Source organism: Coffea arabica, chromosome 10c, assembly GCF_036785885.1.
Source record: "Coffea arabica cultivar ET-39 chromosome 10c, Coffea Arabica ET-39 HiFi, whole genome shotgun sequence".
Classification (NCBI taxonomy): domain Eukaryota; kingdom Viridiplantae; phylum Streptophyta; class Magnoliopsida; order Gentianales; family Rubiaceae; genus Coffea; species Coffea arabica.
In genome coordinates, this window is record NC_092329.1 from 53,132,624 (window position 1) to 53,154,601 (window position 21,978).

Sequence of the window (21,978 nt, forward strand, 5' to 3'; positions counted from 1 at the left end):
GCAAAACATATAAACTACCAACCCTGCAAGCTTTCATTACAACGAGAGCACCTTTAGAAACCTTCATAATGCCATTTTTACCTGTGTATTTGCACCCAAGAGCCTCTAGAATGCCCAAAGAGATGAGATTTTTTTCAAATCAGGAACATGTCTAACATTAGTGAGCGTCCACACAATACCATCATGCATTTTAATTCGAATTGTACCCCTACCAACAACATTACAAGCAGCATTATTACCCATCAAAACAATTCCACCATTGTAAGATTCATAAGTGAAAAATAAATCCCTATTGGGACACATGTGATAAGAGCACCCCGAATCTAAAATCCATTCATTTTTAGACCTTATCCTGTCATCAGTTACAAAGAAAATACTTCATTCATTCTCATCAGCTGCAACACCAGTTTCGGCAGTCTCAAAATTTTTCTCACTAGGTTTCCCCTTTTGTTTCAATTTATTTTTCAATTTGAAACAATCTGCCTTAATGTGCCCCATTTTATGACAATAATTGCACTCTACATTTCTATGTCTGGATTTAGATCTAGATTTAGATCTACCTTTATCAAATTCTCTTCTCTTAGTTCTGCCCCTAACAACCAGACCTTCTGCATGCCTCCACTAAATTCCCCAGTAATATCCCTGTCTATCTGTTCCTTAGATTTTAATGCAGATTTAATTTTTCGATACGAAATTGTTTCTTTTCCATAAATCATAGTATCGCGAAAATGTTTAAAAGATTGGGGAAGGGAACACAAAAGTAACAGGGTCTGATCCTCATCATCAATTTTTGAATCTATATTTTCCAATCCATAATAATGGAATCAAATTTATCAAGATGTGAGAGTATAGATGTACCTTCAGTCATGCGAAGCATATACAAACTTTGTTTTAAATAAAGCCGATTCTCAACTGTCTTCTTCATGTACAAGACCTTAAGTTTGTCCCACATGGCCTTTGCCGAAGTCTCAGTGGCTACCTCCCGCAAAACCTCGTCAGAGAGATTTAAGATAATACTGGATCTTGTCTTCTTATCCATTTCAGCAAAATTTGTTTCTGGCACACTCTCTGACTTTTTCTCAATTCCGTGTATCGCTAGATCAACTCCGTCTTGAACCAAAATGGCCTCCATCTTGAGCTGCCACATCCCGAAGTTGACATTCTTATCGAATTTCTCGACGACAGTCTTTGTTATTGTCATTATTGCCACAAAATCCAAAGCCTCCGAAGAAGCCCTGATACCAGTTTGTTAGGTCTAACCCTAGGAAATTGACAAAAGGATTTGTAGCAACCCCCAAAGACAAATAACAAAGCAGAAATAAGCAAAACAAGAGCACAAGAATTTGCGTGGTTCGGTCAAATTGACCTACGTCCACAAGCGGAGGAGGAACAATATTTTACTATGAAGAAGGGAGTACAAAAGATGCCTTAGGAAAGTGTTCCTAGACCCAAAACACCTAATACTAAAACACAAGAGAGCCCAAAAGTATTTAACTAAACAAAAGGCTTAATGACTCAAAGGCCCAAATAGCCCACTAATGCTCTCTTGGTCTTGGTGCTCTTAACCCCATCACAGGCCCACTATATTTATAGGCAACCAAAGGAAAGATTCCCTTATACAAAAGTCGATGTGGGACAACGCCACACCAACAAGAAGCCAATAGAAAAACTAAATTTAAAGCTGAGATATGACAACAAAGAAAATAATATAGCCCATGAGACAGATAAATGTCAAGAAATCCTAAGCCAGCTGAAAGTCACCATGAAGATGCTTAGGTAGTGCTTGTGCACCCATTGATAAAAGACTAGAAATCATGTGCATGGTTGGCCTTGATTGAGGATCAACATTCAGACAGGCCCTTGCAAGCTTGAGAATTGATACTAGAGTCTCTTCAACTTCCTGACCGGGATACGGAAGTTGTTGGTCCAGCAAGTCTTTCAGTTGGATGTTCACAGATGTGGGCGATGTAAGGTGAGGAATGAAGTCACCAGGATGGCTCCCTTTGATTACTTCAAGGGTTAGGACCCCAAAGCTGTAGACATCACATTTTTCAGTTACTCTCATTGTGTAGGCAAGCTCTGCAAGTCAAAATCATGTCATCATTAACTTTGTGATCATGCTGTAATTAACTTCTTGAATGGTTCATAAGAGAAAAAAACTATATTACCTGGTGCAACATATCCATAGGTGCCTGCTACTGCACTCCAATTAGACGAGTCTATCTTCAGAAGCTTCGCCGTGCCAAAATCTGAGACATGAGCTTCATACTCTGAATCAAGCAAAACATTGTTGCTTGAAATGTCTCGATGAACTATAGGCGGCGAACAATCATGATGCATGTAGGACAAAGCATGAGCAATGCCCTTAATGATTTTTATCCTTTTCTGCCAATCCAATTTTTTAGCTTCTTCTTCAATGCTCAAAAGTTTAGCCAAGCTGCCTCTTTCAAGGTACTCAAAAACCAAAAACGAATATTTAGCACTTGAGCAGTAACCCTGAAGCTTCACAATGTTTCGATGCTTGATCTTTGTCAAGGCCCTTATCTCCTTCAAGAAACCTTCTTGATCTGCAGACTCAGACAAGTGGTGGAGTCTCTTTACAGCCACTGTGTTAGCCAGTGGAAGATTTGCCTTGTAAACACTTCCATGACCTCCTTTCCCTATGCAAAATGTTGGATCAAAATCCTGCGTCACTTTTAAGATGTTCTCATACATTTCTTTGCCATCAAATAAGGATATAGAGAACACATCTCCACCCTTTACATCCCCGTCTTTCACTTTTGGATCTTTCTTTCTTTTTTCGTGAAAAAAGAGAATTCCAGCAAACGCAGAAAGAAGCATGAGTGCTCCCACAAGAGGGAGTGCAATTATGAGAGCAAGTTTCTGCCCATTCTCATGCTTTTTGACCAATTGAGGACTATCACACGGCCGTACCCCTGTAATGTTGCCACACAAACCTTTATTCCCTTTAAGTTGTTCAATAGTGGCATTTGCAAATGCTTTTCCACAAGGAATTGGACCCTCTAACTCATTAAAAGATAAATCTATATGCGGAATACTAGGCAATTCTGCCAAAGCCTTTGGAATGAAACCTGAAAGGTTATTATGGGAGAGATTCAACGTTTCCAGATTGTTCAAACTTCCGAATTCAGTTGGTATCTCTCCGATGAGGAAATTGTGGCTCAAATCAAGAAGGTTAAGGTGAATTAACTTACCCAACTGGGATGGAATACTGTGGCTTAAACTATTGCTGCTCAAGTTCAAAATGGTTAGTTGCTGGCACTCTCCTATGCTTCCTGGAATTGATCCATTTAATAAGTTCACTGATAGGTCGAGAGAGAGTAGATCTGTCAGCGATCCTAACTCAAGAGGTATACCACCCGAGAGTTGGTTGTCATTTAAAAGCAACCGTTGAATGGACTTCAGCTTCCCAAGTTCCTTTGGAATCTCCCCAGCTATCTGATTTGAAGAAAGATCAAGGGCGCCCAGATTAGGCAGATTCCCAAATTCTGGAGGAATGTGACCTGTGATGCTGTTATTTGCAATTAAAAGAGTTGTCAAGTTTTTGCATCTACCCCAGTTGTTTGAGAGCTCCCCAGAAAAGTTGTTGTTGCTAAGAAAGATAAATTCAAGGTGTGGATAAATACTAAACGATTCAGACAGGTTCCCAGTGAACTGGTTCCCATCAAATCGAGCTCTGACTAAACTTGCACAGTTTTTCAAGCTTTCAGGAATTGGACCAGAAAGGCTGTTATTGTTGACAGTGAAGTCTTGAAGAGTTTGACTGCTACAAAGCCCTTCTGGTAAATGACCAGAGAACTGATTTTCATCCATTTCCAAGAGAACCAACTTCGTCAGTTTCCCTAGCTCCGGGGGAATGGAGCCAGAAAGTTGGTTATGGCGAAGAAACAGAGTTTCCAATTCTATCAAATTGCCAAGTGAAGTAGGAATCAACCCGTTAAGTTGATTCACACTTACTTCGAATTTGACCAGAGACTTCAGGTTGCCTAACTCTTCTGGGATTGAACCAGAAAGTTGATTCTGATATAGATGCAAAAGAGTCAGATCCCTCAGGTTACCTAGTGAAGTTGGGATTGGACCAGTGAGCTTATTTCCCCATAGGCTCAGCCTCTGGAGTTTTTTCAACTTTCCTATCTCAGAAGGAATGGAACCAGATAGGCCGTTTTCGTAAAGATGCAAAAGCACTAGGTTATTCAGGTTACCAATCGAGGCTGGAATAGGGCCTGTCAGCTGGTTGTTGTCGATGTCAACCTCAACAAGAGTGTTGAGGTTTCCAATTTCACGAGGAATAGAACCTGAAAGTTGATTTTCATAGAGATATAAATAAGTCAAGTTTTTCAGATTGCCAAAGGAGGCAGGAATAGGGCCCCCAATGTTGTTTGTACACAAGGCAAGCTCAACGAGAGACCTTAACTGGCCAATCTCCTGAGGAATTGAGCCATTTAAGTAGTTCTCGTTCAAGTGGAGGGTTTGAAGGTTGGTTAAGAGGCCAATTTCAGGTGGGATGGTTCCAGCGAATTTATTATAGGACAAATCAAGATAACTGAGCTTCGAAAGCTTGCTTACCTGAGGAGGTACGCTGCCAGAAAGTTCATTCATGCTTAAATCAGCCTTTTCAAGATTTGGAAGAGATGAAAATGGAAAGCTGTAAAGCGTACCATTGATACTTGAATTTGTGAGGTTTAACGTGCTTACACTGCCATCAATGCACGACACACCGAACCAAGTGCAAGGGCTGACACTTGCTTTTGGATGATTACGAGTGTTTTGAAGATTCCAAGATGTTAGGAGGGTGTTGTTCAGGTTTGAAAAACTGGCTTTCCATTTCAAAAGGGCTTCAGCCTCCTCAACAGAAGCCGAAGCAAATTGGAGAGCCAAAACTGAGATAAGCAGGAGAAGAAGAAGTTCGAACGATGGGTTTTGATGATTAGCTAAAGAACCCATGATTTTTTTTTTGTACTTTTTTCTATGTTGAACTAAAAATGGCTTAAAGTGTACATAATTTATACTGGAGATAAAGCAATTTGGAGACCCCACCCCACCATTGCAACACTAGACTCTGAGGTCTTTCCACGGTTTCTTCCAGCCATAATGACTGTTCAATATAACATGGACATGCTTGTCAAGGAGACTGGAGTCGACTTGAGTGTGTTTCACTTCTCAAGTCAAGCCAATTCGTCCTTTTAAGAAAGTCATGCAAAAGTTCAAATTCATACCATTAATATTGGAGTCTTTGAAAGTGAAGAACAAGTAAATTGATCAACGAGACTTAAACATGCATTACTACCTAGCTAAAGAAAGAGCAATTAAGATCGATAGCGCCCTAAATATTGCTTTTTTTTTTGCACAGTGAGCATTACGGTCCATCAAGAATAGCATTTCATGCCATCTTTTTTAGAGAAAAGTAAAAATTACACTTTACCACCCCCTGTGGTTTAGTATTTTATACATAACTCCCTTATAGTTTTAAAAACTATACATAACCCTTTCATGGTTTGGATTAAAGTGTCAAAATGATGGAATTTGCAATCCATAATGGAGTAATCTAAAATATCAAAAATACCACTATGTAAAGTTGAAAATTATTTCTTAATCACAGGATGGGTTATGTATATATTTTTGAAAATCATAAGGGGATTACACGGTAAAATATTAAACCACAAAGGGGTTATATGATAAAATATAAAACCATACATGATTAGTATGTCATGTATATTATATTTATATATTTTGATCACTTCAATCATTTTAATTTTTAAACAAGGGTAATTTCAATATTTTAATAGGTTCTGTTACGAATAATCGTTTCCGTCACTTTAACACTTTAATTCAAATCATAAGGGATTATGTATAACTTTTGAAACCATATGAGAGTTATGTACAAAAACATTAAACCACAGGGGGGTAATGTGCAATTTGCCCTAGAGAAAAAAAAACAATGAGGAAAAAAAAAACTCTTTTTTCTCCTAATTCCTCGAGTTTATCTAAGATCTTTTTGTAACTGTGTATAAGTGGTGATATTTCTCAAGTCAACCTGATCTTAACTCTTGATGGTTCTTGGCAATTTCCTTTAGCTCTAAATGGCTCAATAGTCAATAGGTGTAGATTTGTAATCGATGAGAAGTCGGGTCCCTGAGAATGAAAATGAAGATGGAGATGTAGTTGGAGCCCAAAAGACTTGCTCAGAAACATTGGCAAAAAGGCCATTTTTTCCATCACTAAAAATGCTATTTCCAACTTCATAATAAATGGAAATTAATATTCTTGACTCTTTCGACAGAAGATGCTTCTTGGTCTGTGCCAAAACAACAAGTAATTAAATTACTGGGCATTTTAATGCTTCATAGACTCTTTGGTCATCAAGCCATAGGAGTTCACTAACTTGTCCAGAGGATTTCCGAGAAATGGTGTAAAACAATGTCAGATTTACGCTGAAATTTAAAGACACAAATTGAAATTCTTACCAATTTCGTTGATTTTTTTCTGAATTTTTTGGAATTTGATTTGATCAAACTTCTGAAATCCGTTAATCTGTAGTCATTCCAAAATTCTCCACGTAACTAAATTTGTTATATTTCTATAGAAGTTCTCATAACAAGTGAGCTGGAATGAAAGAAATAAAGTAAACCAACTCATTTACTGGCTCCTAGAAATTGTCTTCGCGTACGATTCAGCCTTTCGCTTTATTACGCTATCTATAAAACCCTGTGTGTTACTTCCATGCTTGACTTGTCCACCTTTCTTTCCTGCTTAACAGCATTATTGTTTTGCAAATTAAAAAAGTGTAACATTTATGATTTAAGTAAAATGTTATCATGAGTATATAAAATATTTGACATGACACAATAGTATTTGACACGGTGTAACATTTATTAAAAAAGTGTAACATTTATTCGCTTTTAGATTTATGACTTCTAAGTACAAGTATTGCAACAAGATTTTGAGAATCAAAACTTGATAGAATTTGTATTTCGGGGTACAAAATCACCTGCAAAGCAGGTGAGATATTAATGGTAACAAAACTATATTGCAGGATGCTTTCTGGGACTAATTTGGCTGAGTTATTGATGTATCGAATTTTGTAATCCACAATTCTTGCTACGGTCAAAGTGGAATCGTCTCTTCCAATAACCAATACGAGAATGAGAACTAAAAGGAGGCCTTAGGATTTGTGGAATAAGTATACACTGGTTTTCATCCAATCAAAATGGTTCCTACTGTCTGAATTCTTCCAAGAAATTTGGTTGCCAATCATCTGTGCTTTATCCTTGTTTCATGGCTTTTTCTTTTCTATTACGGCAACTTATATTTTACTATCCATGTGAATTCGTTTCAAGTACTTCTTGTTGTGTTGGGGATATATCGTCTACTTGCATCTGATACTTAGTTATGTTCAATGCTTCATATAGGATACTTCAACTTATTTCAGGGAGTGTTTTTCTGAATTCTTACACGGGTTTTAAGATTTCCTAATCCCAGATCATTGTGGATGATGATTCAGGAAATCTGGAGTAAACATTGAGCATGTTTGGAGTGTAGTGTGCCAGGCCGCTGCAAAAACAGATCCTTTGTCAGCACAACCACATATTTCCAATGGGATTGTTGGTTTCCAAGAGAGCATTCCGCCTGTCAAGATTACATTAATATATCTTGATCAAAATTTCCAGTTTGAGCCAAGGATTCTTTAAGATTTGTTTAAGAATGAAAATTGGTCTTTATATAAGTAGTGTGTTGAGAAATTTTTACACAGGCTTCGATTTTTTATTCTTCAGTGAAAAGCCCGGAAAAAGAAATGGATTCTATTCTAGCAAAATTTGCTGATTCACCACACGTTTCTGATATTGCTGATGGAAAAAGGGAAAGCCCGTTTCTCCCTTGGACATCGCTGCAATTTCTGAAGCAACATAGTACCAGAGTGAAGCGTTTGAGGGAGGGACATATAAATGAGCTAAGCTCTGATAGACCAATTGATACTTCTTACCATCAAGACTTGTCAACTGCTAGCATCATGAAGTTAGCAAAAGCCCAACTACTTGAGCTCAATTACCAGAGAAGACTGATGTTCTCTCCTATGTGGCCTGTTGTTTTGGAACTCAAAATGTCTCAACTATGACATTCCTGGAGACCTGGAACTTGCATTAGTGCTTCAAGCAAGTGCCTCAACCCTATTTTGATACCCGTTGTTGGGATCTAGGTGCAGAACAAATAATTATTGACACATCAAGTAAACAACAATTTAATGAAAAACAAATCACAAACATAAAACATAAACGATACACAAGATATAATAGATATAACGTGTTTCAACTCCAACATTGAACCTATTATAAAATAATAAAGCCTATACAAATATAGAATTTTAACTCAAATCCAATTCTTGTATAATTTCTCTCACTCCATGTAAAGATTGCATGGTTTTCTTGTGTGCCATTTTGTGGTATGCCAACCCCCACCTAGAAAATAATTGCTAATTCCTAAACTTATACAAAATGGGAAATAATTTCTAATTTATACAGAATAGGAAATAATTTCTAATTTTTAGACTCAAACTCATTCAAATATGAAATTTCTTGGCTACTACTTCAAGCAACTAAATCAATACGGAAATCAGTTGCCTTCACACAGCATAAGAAATCTACATAAAAGAAATTAAACCAATTTCTCAACGCTTTCTGCCTAGAAGTGCCACAATGGCTAATGCTACAACTGCTGCTGGATTTAAAATTTAAGGATTACGTCTACGGGTGAAAATTACTAGACTGACTAACTGATTGAGTGTCTTAAGCTTAATATGAAAACGTGTATTACATCTTCTTTCTGCTATTTTCGAGTTTTTTTGGTCTGACGATAGCAATGAGTAAGGGCGGGGGGAATCGGTGCTGGTAGCAGTGAAATCACATACTTCCAGGAACTGCATCATGGTAGGCCTGTGAATTGGACCGGAAAGCCTGTTGTCATTGGCTGTGAAGCCTTGAGAATTGATTTGCTACATAGCCCTTCAAGTCGGACGCTTCCAGAAAATTAATCAAAGGACAAATCTAGACAATTGAGCTTCAAAAGCTTGCATATATGATGAGGCAGCCAAAAAGTTCAATCATGCTCAGGTCAGCATATTCAACATTTGGAAGAGATGAAACTGGAAAGCTGTACAGTGTACCATCAACACTCAAAAGTCTGTTCACGCTCTTAACACAATGCATGATGCGCTGAGCCAGAATGCAAAGGCTGACACTTTCGGAAGATCAGAAGAATTTGGAAAGTTCCAAGATGCTAGGAGGGTATTGTTTTGGTTTGCAAACTGGCTTTATAATTCAAAAGAGCTGGAGCTCCCTGAAGACAAGCTGAAGCTTTTTTGAGAGCCAAAACTGAGGTATATAGGAGCAAAACATGTTTGAAGAATGGCTTTCTATGATTAGACGAAGAACCCATGAATCTTTTCAATGTTTAACTGAAGCTAGCTGGAATTATTACTAAACGATCCCACCATTATAAGACTAGACACTGAGATTGTTCAACATTACAAGAATATGCTTGTCAATATTCAAGGGACTGAAGTAGACTTGCCAATTTGTGTTTCCGAGAGTCGAGCAAAAGTGGACAGTCATACCAGTAGTAACCACGGAGCAAAAGTGAACAACCGAGCTGATGAGCGAGACTTGAACAAAATATTGCCCAAGGAAGAGCAATTAAGATAGATAGATCCCTAAAGACTAGGTCCATCAAGATCTGCAACTTGTGACATTTTGTTTATGGAAAAAAAAAAACTTTTTTTCCCCTAATTACTACCGTTTATCTACAATCTTTTGTATTAACGATTCAGTATAATAGCTGATACTTCTCAAGCCAACCTGATCTTAAAAATATATACTTCTATTTAAAGATTCACGATGATACTTCAAAAAAGTTATCTGGGAATGTTTTTGTTCACTATCACTTGGCATTTAAGATTATTAATTCCTAGTTTAATTCATTGTGGATAATTTGAAAAGGCAAATTCCGACTGAATGTGTTTGGACTTTTAATTCCTGGAGTAATACTTTTCTAGATTCCTCCCACCCGAAAGACGGCTTTTTTGTCAGGGCAACTATATAGTGTATACTACTCGCGGATTTTTGTTGGCTCCTAAGAGAGCATTCCACTTGTCAAGATAACAGCTTTTGCCTCTAGTGATCCAAATTTAGTTTGAGCAGAGGAATCATTTGTAAGATGGAATTTTCAGTGCTATAAATAGGTGGTTAGTTCAGAAATTTTACATAAAGCGATCTCTGTTCTTTATTATTCTCAGTGAAAAGATTGTTGCGGAAGCCCTACCAAAGTTAAGGTATAACGAGTAAATTATTGTACCTAAAATTGCAAAAATGGTAATTCCCAGAAAATATTTGGTGAGGCACACTGACCTGCTTAAGTACCAATTTCCTAGACAGAATCACCTATATATGCACTTAATTGCACAATAACTCACTACAAATATACCTACAAATATAGCTACTAAATAGACAATAAAATAGAACACCAGAATTTAACGAGGTTCGGCTAATTTGCCTACGTCCTCGGACACTACCGACAATTTAATATTTCACTAGAAGAAATATTACAAAGAGAGAGAAGAAAGCAAGTTATTGGCTCTTGCTTGGTGTACTTGAATTGGTTTGTTTGAGAGCTATTTATAGTTCTCAAACAACCTCTCAAATGTTAAACTTAACCGATGTGGGATTTAGAAACTTAGGCCAAAGAATTCAAAGTCCTCAATTTTGGCTTGAAAAAGTCATCAATTGAGGCTTGGCTTTGAATTCAACAAATCTCCACCTTGGCATAATTTCTAATCCCACCAAAAATACAAATTTTTTTCCCTCAAATTCGGTGGTGTCTTCAAATGCGTTGTCAAGCGCCAATCTTCAAGTTGTGCACAACATTTATCAAATTCAAACAATGTTGGAATTTGATAGTTGTCACAACCTTCGTAAGCATATCAGCAGGATTCTCCTTGGTCTGAATCTTTTGAAGTAGTATCGTACTATCTTCCAAAATCTTCCTCACAAAATGATACCGTACGTCGATATGCTTCGTCTTTGCATGATAAACTTGGTTCTTTGCTAAATGAATAGCACTCTGACTATCACAATGAACTTTGATAGACTTCTGTCCAATTCCCAATTCATCAAGCAATCCATGAAACCAAATTGCTTCCTTAACAGCTTCCGTAACTGCCATATACTCCGCCTCTGTAGTAGACAAAGCAACTGTTGACTGTAAGGTAGACCTCCAACTGACTGGTGCCTTAGCAAGTGTAAAAACATACCCAGTCGTTGATCGACGTGTATCTTGATCTCCTGCGTAGTCGGAATCACAATATCCAACTACGCCTTGACCAATCTTCTCATCCCGCTCAAATACTAATCCAACATCTACGGTGTTCAAAATATACCGTAAAATCCATTTCACAGCTTGCCAATGCTCCTTGCCAGGATCATGCATGTACCTGCTCACAACTCCAACTGCTTGTGAAATGTCGGGCCTTGTACACACCATAGCATACATCAAGCTACCCACCGCATTTGCATACGGTACCTTTGCCATATATTCTCGTTCTGCATCATTCTTTGGAGATAACGATGCACTAAACTTGAAATGAGGAGCAAGTGGAGTACTAACAGGTTTAGTCTTTTCATTCATACCAAACCTCTTTAATACTTTACTAAGATACTCTTTCTGTGTCAAATAAAGCCTCCCCAATCTTCTATCTCTACTTATCTCCATGCCGAGAATTTTCTTGGCTTCGCCGAGATCCTTCATTTCAAACTCCCGACTCAAATGAGATTTCAATTTTTCAATCTCACCTTGATCCTTGGAAGCTATCAACATATCATCAACATAAAGAAGAAGATATATGTAGGATCCATCTCGTAGCTTGCGCAAATATACACAATCATCATATTTGCTTCTTGTGTACCTTTGCCCCATCATAAACTTGTCAAATCGCTTATACCACTGTCTTGGAGACTGCTTCAATCCATACAACGATTTGTCAAGCTTGCATACCATCTTTTCTTTACCAGCAACTTTGAATCCTTCTGGCTGAGTCATGTAGATTTCCTCTTCCAAGTCACCATGTAAAAACGCAGTTTTTACATCTAATTGGACAAGTTCCAGATCCAATTGTGCTACCAAAGCCAATAAAATTCTGATGGAGGAATGTTTCACGACTGGAGAAAACACTTCGTTGTAATCAATTCCCTCCTTCTGAGCGTAGCCTTTAGCCACCAATCTTGCTTTGTAGCGAACACCAGACTTGTCAGGAAATCCTTCCTTCTTTGCATATACCCACTTGCATCCGATTGCCTTCTTTCCCTTTGGAAGACTGGTTAGCCTCCATGTTTGATTCTTATGAAGGGAATGTACTTCTTCATCCATTGCAATCCTCCACTTTTCTTTATCCGAACTTTGAGCTGCTTCATTGAAAGTGGCAGGAATATCAACATTTATGGTTGGGGATGCATAGGCCACTATATCAGCAAAACGAGCAGGTTTTCTGATTGTCCTCTTTGGCCTACTGGTTGCAATTGATTCATGTTGCTGTGAAAGATCTCCAACTGGAACATTTTCTTCAGTTGATTCTTCTTCTACCATAGGAGTCCTTTCATCTACTCCGATATCCACTGCTGGTCTGATAATGCTTCTTTCAAACTCCATCTGCTTAGGAGTGCTCTCCACCTGTTGGGGAGTACTATCATTCTGCTGTACATCTACCTTTGTTAACATGGTAGATTCATCAAAGGTGACATCCCTGCTGAAAACTATCTTTTTCGTTTCGGGACACCAAAGGCGATAACCTTTAATGCCTGTTGTGATCCCCATAAAGAGCGCCTTCTTCGCCCTTGGATCCAACTTTGATTCTTTAACATGATAATATGCAGTAGAACCAAACACATGTAAGGAATCATAATCTGTAGCAGGTTTTCCCGACCATTTCTCTAATGGCGTTTTGCCGCCAATAGCAGTTGATGGTAAGCGATTAACGAGGTGATTTGCATATGCTAAAGCCTCAGCCCAAAATTGTCTGCCCAACTCAGCATTGGACAACATACACCGAACTTTCTCCACCAATGTCCGGTTCATACGCTCTGCCACCCCGTTTTGCTGTGGTGTATCTCTGACTGTGAAGTGCCGAACAATGCCTTCATTTTCACAGACCTCCATGAACGGATCACTAGTGTATTCACCTCCGTTGTCTGTTCGAAGGCGTTTGATCTTTCTTTCTGTTTGAGTTTCCACCATCTTTTTCCACTTGATGAAAATTCCCAATACTTCACTTTTCGCCTTCATAGTATACACCCATACTCTTCGAGAGAAGTCATCGACAAAGGTAACAAAATAATTCTTGCCTCCCAAAGAAGTTGTTTTGGAAGGTCCCCACACATCAGAGTGCACATAATCCAAAATACCTTTGGTATCGTGAATTGCAGTGCCAAATTTTACCCTTGTCTGCTTTCCTTTGACACAATGCTCGCAAAAATCTAACTTGCAAACACTGGCTCCTTTTAATAGTCCTTGATTCATCAGAAGATTCAAAGATTTTTCTCTGGCATGCCCTAAGCGCATATGCCATAATCTGGTTACTTTCAATTCTCGATCATCACTGGAAGCCACGGCCGCTACTCCAACAACTGCATTACCTTGATAGTAATACAAGTTATTATTTTTTCGGATTCCTTTCACCAGCACCAATGCACCTGAAATGATTTTCATCACTCCATTATATGCCGACACCTTGTAGCCCATTGATTCTAGTACTCCCACAGAAATGAGGTTCTTTTTCAATTCTGGCACATATCGGACATCAGTTAGAATCTTAATTGATCCATCCTGATTCCTTAGCCGAATTGAACCAACCCCATTTGTTGCTAATGTGGTCTCATCTGCCGTGTAGACGACTCCACCTTCTTTTTCCTTGAAATCAAAGAACCATTCTCTATTGGACGTCATATGATGGCTACAACCTGAGTCCAATAGCCATGTACTAGAATGACCAGTAGGCATGACAGCTAATGAAAAATCTGAGTTTTGATCAATGCACTCAGATACATTTGAATCCGCAACAGCTTTTTCTTTGTCAGGTCTATCCTTCAGTTTTGGGCAGTCCTTCTTCCAGTGCCCTTTCTCTCTGCAAAAGGCACACTCATCTTTACTTAGTCTGGCTCTTGACTTGGATCTTCTTCTCGTCCCCTTTCTCTGGTTTTGTGAGCGTCCTCTAGTTACCAGAGCTTCTGCTGCTCCATCTCTGCTATTTTGCTTGTCTTTTCGTCTGAGCTCATAGCTGTACAGGGCAGAGCTAACTTCACTGAGGGACACCTCAGCTTTCCCATGGAGTAGAGTTGTTTCAAGATGCTCAAACTCCTCAGGAAGAGATCCCAACAACATGAGAGCCAAATCTTCGTCTTCAAATGTCACATCTAAATTCATCAGATCAGTGATTAACTGATTGAAATTAGTGATGTGATCACTTAGAGTTGTGCCAGGAACATAAGTGAAGCGAAATAAACGCTTCTTCATGTTGAGCCTGTTCTGACAATTTTTCTTCAAGAACTTCTCCTCCAATCCAGTCCATAATTTATTTGCAGAGGTTTCTTTTGAGAACACATATTTTTGTTCCCTTGAAAGACACGATCGAATTGTACCACACGCTAAACGATTTAGCGTCCTCCATTCCTTCTCTTCAATCTCTTCTGGTTTCTCTTTTTCGATGGCAATGTCTAGACCTTGATTAAAGAGCGCGTCTAGAATCTCACTTTGCCACATGCCGAAATGACCGGTACCATCAAATGTCTCCACATTTAATTTTGTATTCGTCATAACATTTCTCGCCATAATAGATAATGACGAGCTTGTTGATGCTTGCATTGTAGATGAAGATCTACTTTCGGCCATCTCTACAAATTATATTTAGTAGCTCCTAAATGTAGAGTAACAATAGCCCAAGAAATCTTTTCTGATGTGGAAGATCAGACCATGCTGCAACCACAGAGCATACTAAGAAACCTCGAGCTCTGATACCAATTGTTGCGGAAGCCCTACCAAAGTTAAGGTATAACGAGTAAATTATTGTACCTAAAATTGCAAAAATGGTAATTCCCAGAAAATATTTGGTGAGGCACACTGGCCTGCTTAAGTACCAATTTCCTAGACAGAATCACCTATATATGCACTTAATTGCACAATAACTCACTACAAATATACCTACAAATATAGCTACTAAATAGACAATAAAATAGAACACCAGAATTTAACGAGGTTCGGCTAATTTGCCTACGTCCTCGGACACTACCGACAATTTAATATTTCACTAGAAGAAATATTACAAAGAGAGAGAAGAAAGCAAGTTATTGGCTCTTGCTTGGTGTACTTGAATTGGTTTGTTTGAGAGCTATTTATAGTTCTCAAACAACCTCTCAAATGTTAAACTTAACCGATGTGGGATTTAGAAACTTAGGCCAAAGAATTCAAAGTCCTCAATTTTGGCTTGAAAAAGTCATCAATTGAGGCTTGGCTTTGAATTCAACAAAGATAACTGGAAACACATGGATACAAGTCCAGCAAATTATGCAAATTCAGTACCACATATATCCTATCTAGCTGAAGGAAAGAAGGAAAGCCCGTTTCTACCATTGACATCGCTGGAATTTCTGAAGCAACATGGTACCAAATTGAAGCGTTTGAGGGAAGGAAATCTCAATGAGCTGAGCTCTGATACGCTGATGGATACTCCTGACCATCCGGCCCAGTCAACTGCTAGCCCCATGAAGGTAGCAAAAGTGCAACTACGTAAGTTCAACTCCCAGAAGATTGATGTTCTTTCTTATGTGGCCAGTCGCATTGGAACCATGGTTCAAAGTCGCGGTCGCGGTCGCAGTCGCGGCTTGGAACGTTCCACATCGGTCTCGGCATATCCGTCGCGGTTTCGGTGAGACGCAAATTTTAAAGTATTGAATATTCTAAAAATTGTTAATAATATAAAAATAGTATGCTAAACAAAAATAATAAAAAATAGCAAAAGAAATGGCCGAGTCAATCCGTCACGGTGTAACTTGACTGATTTCTCGTCTTGACTCGGGATAATTCAGAGTGATTCGGTGTGACTCGGCCGAGTCAATCCATAGCGGTGACGTCTCGGCCGATTTCTCGGCGAGTCAAGTATCTCGGTATCGTTTCGTCACGATATCGTATCGATAGGGACCGAGTCGGTGACGACTGGCCGAGTCGTCTCGGTCTCGGCCGAGACTTCGAACCATGGTCAGATACGAATGTCCCTTTGAACATCTCAAGATATCGGCCGTTGGAACCTCTAAGAAGATAATGGAAGAGACTGGCAAGTGGTTGTCATCTTTCGCTGAGACCCTCAATTTGCCTTTTTCATATAAGATGGTTGTTTCAGATCTGAAGGAGATTATTTTGAGTTGGAATTTGATGAAGAGTTGGCTATTTTTTTGGCCTTGCGTCTGTGGACTCAACAAGTATGGCCCAATCACCTGAAAGCTCTAATGGGTGTAATCAGAAAACCCAAGCCAAGGATAGCGGTGGCCAAAGAAATCGAGGCGAATACAAATACACCGAATTTCGTTGTAGTTCCAACCCTAGCATACATATCTATAAAATGATTAAGTACAGATACTTGTAAGAGTTTCAGAAAGACGTACCGTACACCATGTATGGACTAAAGAAATCATCCCTCATTCTAATCATCCAATTCATTATCAATCAACGAACATTAACATCTTTTCTTTTGCACGGAGATATCTTCGCTCCTTCAGCCAATTGTAGCCAAAATTTTTCGTCCAGGATTTTGGGCTGAGGAAATATTTTTGTCTGCTCCAAAATTGGAGAGTTTTATGAAATTAGTTAATTTCGTAGTAGAATAATTTTAATCTGGCACAGATCTCGTGCAGACAAAACGACCCCTTACTTATCCCCTGTCATTTGAGTATGTTGCTATTTATGTTCGACATAACGATTCAAATAGACAGAAAGACAACCGACTATACATTTTTTTTTTTCTAGTTGGAGGGCTAAAATTGCCCATGTAATAGTTAAAGAGCCAAAATTTGAAATTTGTAATAGTTTGAGGGTCATTAGAGCATTTTGTCCTATATACATGCATCCATACATATATATAAACTTATTGTTAAAAAAATGTGATTAAATTTGAGATAAACAACTCTTTTAAGATGCAAAACTTTATATTTATTATCTGTTTTGTTATATTTTAAATACCATAAAATAAAAGAAGTTAAATATAGAATTTTTTTTTATTAATGACCATACTAGCCAATTTTCCCATGATTTTCGACTAAATAAACACAAGAATTTGTACTTGTATTTTCACGCATCATTTTTTTTGTTGACCAAACGCATGTAGAAACTTAATTAGTTTCTACTTTCTTTACCGCCTTTACTTCATTTTTTTCACAATATACAATTTCTTGTACGACTTTCCTATCAAACAACAGAGCTATGATTTTGAAAAGTTATACGTAATCCCTAATTTAAATTAAAGTGCTAAATTGATGGAACTTGTTCTCTGAGAAAAGGTTTTCAATGTCAAAAAGTACCCAAATATCAAGATGAAAATTATTTGTTAATCTCAGATACCTATGTATAATTTTTGAGAGCCATATGAGCTAGCCTAAAGCGTAATCTATATTGTAATTTAGCTCTTTCTATTACTAAAAATGATTTCTGTTCCTTTTAATACTTAATTTAGACCATAATGGGCTATAATTAGCGTTCGAAACCACATAAATGTTATGTGAAATATTTCTAAATGGAAAAAGGATAAAATGTAATTTACAACCAGTTTTGAAATGCTTCATGAGCTCTTTAGTCATAAAATCACGAATTCATGACTTGTCTATTGACAGTGCGAGATTTACACAAAAATTTAACAGCATATTCAAAATTCTTACAACCAGTTTTGTATTATTGTTCTGGGAATTGAAGTTCATCAAATTTTCTGAAATCGCTTAGCCTATGAGAATTCAAAATTGGTCCTTGCAACTAAATTGGTTGTACTTCTTCTAAGTTCCTAAGTTCTCCATCAATCATTTTGAAAATTTTCTGTTTGGATTGTAAATTATTTGAGATATTTTTACTGTAGCACTTTTTGTGATGTGATGAATGTGAGATAAAAAGGTAATTGAGAAGATAAAAAGGTGCGTTGAAAATTGTAATGATGATATAAGCAAATAAATTTTGGCTAATAATTCTCTATCCAAACAAACCCTTTGTTCACCTGCAGATTGGTGATTTACAATCTAAACGCTTGCACTTTTAGGCTAGGTAATATCGAATAATCTATCTTACCTTTTGTACAAGATCTAAAATTATATGTATTACCTTTTTTTTTTTTAGGAATCTCTCATTTACACTTCCTTCCTCCGAACCATCCAATTCATCCTTTCCCCTATATATTACCTGCTTAATTGCTCTTTAAAAAAAAGGAAAAAAGAAAAAGAAAGCAAACTAGTACTTGAGTCAAAACAAGCCAGGTGATTTGACTGGAATAAAATTTTCAGTTATCACTTTCGAACATATCTAGTTGCAGGAAAACTAAATTGGAGAGTTTTGCAAGCATCTATGGATTTGTCCAAAAAAGAGTTTAGTGAACAAAATACCTAAAACCCTCTTTAGTTTACCAGAAACCAATTAATTTTTTTTTCTTTCTTTCCTAAACTTGCAATCCCGTTCAACCCCATCGGGTAAAACAGTTTACAGCTTGAAAAGTTTGAATAAAACTCTCCCCACTATTCCCTCCTGGAGAAAATGGTAGATTTAAATAGAAAGATGTAGGCAATCTTTTTTATCCCAAGTAGGATTAGAGGATCTGAGCTGAATTGCCTCGTATAGGACTAACCTTTACCTCATAAAACCAAATTTAATTGTTGGATAGAGGATCCGTACAGAACAAGAAACAAGATGAATTGTCGGACATCTTTTATTCTTTTTTTCATCATGCATGAAACTGTTGAAGCATGTGCATCCTAATCAAGGTTATAGAATAATTGAAATTAGGTATCACTATCAGAGGAGGGCTATTAGAGTCGATTAAAAATAAATATCAAGGTTACATGAATTTCATATATTAAAAGAAAAAAAAAAGTGTCAAGGTCACGTTAGTTCCACAAATAAAAAAGTTACATCTGCAACATGTTTGCTGGGATTAATTAATTTGGCTGAGTTATTGATGCAGCCAGTTTCCACCAGAATTATCACTGTTTTGGTTATGCTATGATTAGACTGGAATCGTCATTTTCAATAACCAATATCAGAAGATGACTGAAACAAAAATGGTTACTGCAACCATTAGAAACGAAACTGAAAACCAATTGCCTGCAAAATCTACCTTCCCACTGCACATAGCACATTTTTCACCCATGATGGCTCTTGCCAATCAACGTCCCCAGGAAATTGCTTGTCGATCAATAATACTTTACTCCTCGCTCTTTCAATCTTTTATGCTTGTTTTCATTCCCAGTTGATAATATTTAAATCTTTGTCATTCGGCACTTGTATGTTACTCCTCGTGTGTTCTTGTGTTCGGAAGATGCCGTGTTCTTGCATCTCAATAATAATCCTATTTAAAGATTCATCGGGATGCTTCAAAGAAGTTTTTGGGGAATGTTATTGTTCATCCTCACATAGCTTTAGATATTTAATTTATAGTTTAATTCATTGTGGATAATTTGAAATGGTAAGTTTCGACTGAATGCGTTTGGATTTAGAACTATTCTAGGTTCCTTGCCGGTCCAAAGACCGCTTCTCTGTCAGGACAACTACATGCTGCTCATGGGATTTTGTTGGTTCATGAGAGCATTCCACTTGTCAAGATACACAGCTTTTGGCTTGATATTATACCAATTTTAGTTTGAGCAGAGGAATCTTTTGCAAGAAGGAAGTTTCAGAGCTTTAAATAGGTGGTTGACTGAGCAAATTTACATAAGCCAATCTCTGTTCTTTACTATTCTCAGTGAAAAGATAAAAGACACGGATACTACCCTAGATGAAAATTCAGTACCGCAAATCTATTATCTAGATGAAGGAAAGAAGGAAAGCCCGTTTCTGCCTTTGACATCGCTGGAATTTCTGAAGCAACATGGTACCAAATTGAAGCGTTTGAGGGAGGGAAATCTCAATGAGCTGAGCTCTGATACACCAATGGATACTTCTCACCATCCAGCTTTGTCAACCGCTAGCCTTATGAAGGCAGCAAAAGCGCAACTATTTAAGTTCAACTCCCAGAAGATCGATGTTTTTTGTTATGTGTCCAGTCACATTGGAACTCTATCTGGTCTCCGCTCAGAAGTTCCTGGAGACTTGGAACTTGCACTGCTACTGCAAGCTGCTGCCGAAAAGGTGGCCAATCAACAATATGTGCAAGCAAGGAAGTTGCTCATCTTGTGTGGTTGCTTTGCTTCTAAAAGCGGCAGTCCTGTCCAAAGAGTTGTGTATTGTTTCGCTGAAGCTCTTGAAAAGAAGATTGAACAAGAGTGGGGAATAGCTCCAACAGAGGAACTGGTAGGGAAGCTAAGGAAGCCATTGGATGAGATGCTAGCCCAAGTTTATATGCAACCTGCAATGATGACATCTCAACAGGAAACACCCTTCACTCTTTTTACTGAGTTTACAGCAACAGAATCCATCTTGAATGCTGTAGCATCAGCAAAAAGGGTTCATCTGATAGATTTTCAAATTAACAATGGAGCACACTGGACACTGATTATGCAAGCTTTAGCTGTCAGATACGAATGTCCCTTTGAACATCTCAAGATATCGGCCGTTGGAACCTCTAAGAAGATAATGGAAGAGACTGGCAAGTGGTTGTCATCTTTCGCTGAGACCCTCAATTTGCCTTTTTCATATAAGATGGTTGTATCAGACCTGAAGGACCTCAGGGAAAATTATTTTGAGTTGGAATTTGATGAAGAGTTGGCTATTTACTCGGACATGCGTCTTTGGACTCAACTAGTATGGCCCAATCACTTGAAAGCTCTAATGGGTGTTATCAGAAAACTCAAGCCAAGAATAGTGGTGGTCAAAGAATTTGAGGCAAATACAAATGCACCAAATTTCCCAGAACGCTTTGATGCAGCACTTCTTCTATTCAGTGCAATGTTTGATTGTATCAACTCTTGCATGGATCATCACGTTTTGTATAGAAAGATGACTGAAGAAGTTATCTTTCCACGTATGGTTCAAAACATTATCGTGGCTGAGGGAATGGAGAGGTTTCAACGACATGAAAAAATCGGTTTTTGGAGGAAGCTTTTCGCAGAGTTCGGAATGGCAGAAACAGACCTGACCCGCTCATCATTATGTGAAGCAAGCTTGTTCCTTAGAAGTTCTGAGCGCTTGAGTTCTTGTACTGTGGACATGGATGGGAAATGTCTGATCATGGGGTGGAAGGGTGCTCCATTTCAGTCTCTTTCAGCCTGGAAGTTGCAGAATGAGTACGAAATCTAGGACTGCTGCAGGAGATGAAATTTATGGATTCTGTCAACTGCAGGGCATAATTACCGACTAGCTGATTGAGTAATGTTTTAACCTTATTGATAAAAATTACTACATTTTCTTTGCTATTTCTTAGTTTCTCTTGTGAGACGAGGAAGAAGAAATGTTTATGTTTCTAATGCTCCCAGTCTCAATGAAGTCAAAATCACACTTCTCTGAAATCTTCTATTAAACCATTCAATATACCTGCATTTGACTTGTTCTTTTGGTGCTGCACTCGGGTGAGGCTTCGGAGTGACATTTATAAGCACATCCAGACTTGGGGAATTCCCCCATGGTATAAAAGGTGCCGAAACTTTGTCATTTTTCTTTTGGATTGCACTAAAGATCAACATTTCTAGCTATTTACACTATAAGTCTATCCATCAACACGATAACAGGCATGTGGCAGCTGGAGAG

At 38.0% G+C, this 21,978-nt stretch overlaps 2 protein-coding genes across 3 annotated transcripts; one reads left to right on the top strand and one right to left on the bottom strand.

Moving 5' to 3' along the window:
* Positions 1-1,342: 1,342 nt before the first annotated feature.
* LOC113714362 (uncharacterized) lies at positions 1,343-5,048 on the bottom strand. Of its 2 annotated transcripts, none has more exons than XM_027238168.2 (2): positions 2,169-5,045; positions 1,343-2,079 (listed from the first exon to the last, which is right to left on the bottom strand). In XM_027238168.2, the coding sequence occupies exons 1-2, from the start codon at positions 4,963-4,965 to the stop codon at positions 1,742-1,744; spliced, it is 3,135 nt and encodes a 1,044-aa protein (XP_027093969.2). In that variant the 5' UTR covers positions 4,966-5,045; the 3' UTR covers positions 1,343-1,741. The 2 variants fall into 2 exon arrangements, with proteins under 2 accessions (XP_027093969.2, XP_071924323.1); XM_072068222.1 differs by having other exon boundaries at positions 1,892-2,033; positions 2,169-5,048.
* A 10,548-nt stretch (positions 5,049-15,596) lies between these two features.
* LOC113714275 (DELLA protein RGL1-like) lies at positions 15,597-21,531 on the top strand. Its single transcript, XM_027238063.1, has 3 exons — positions 15,597-15,979; positions 16,451-16,529; positions 19,936-21,531. Exons 1-3 carry the CDS (start codon positions 15,597-15,599, stop codon positions 21,529-21,531), a joined length of 2,058 nt encoding a protein of 685 aa, XP_027093864.1.
* Positions 21,532-21,978: the final 447 nt, after the last annotated feature.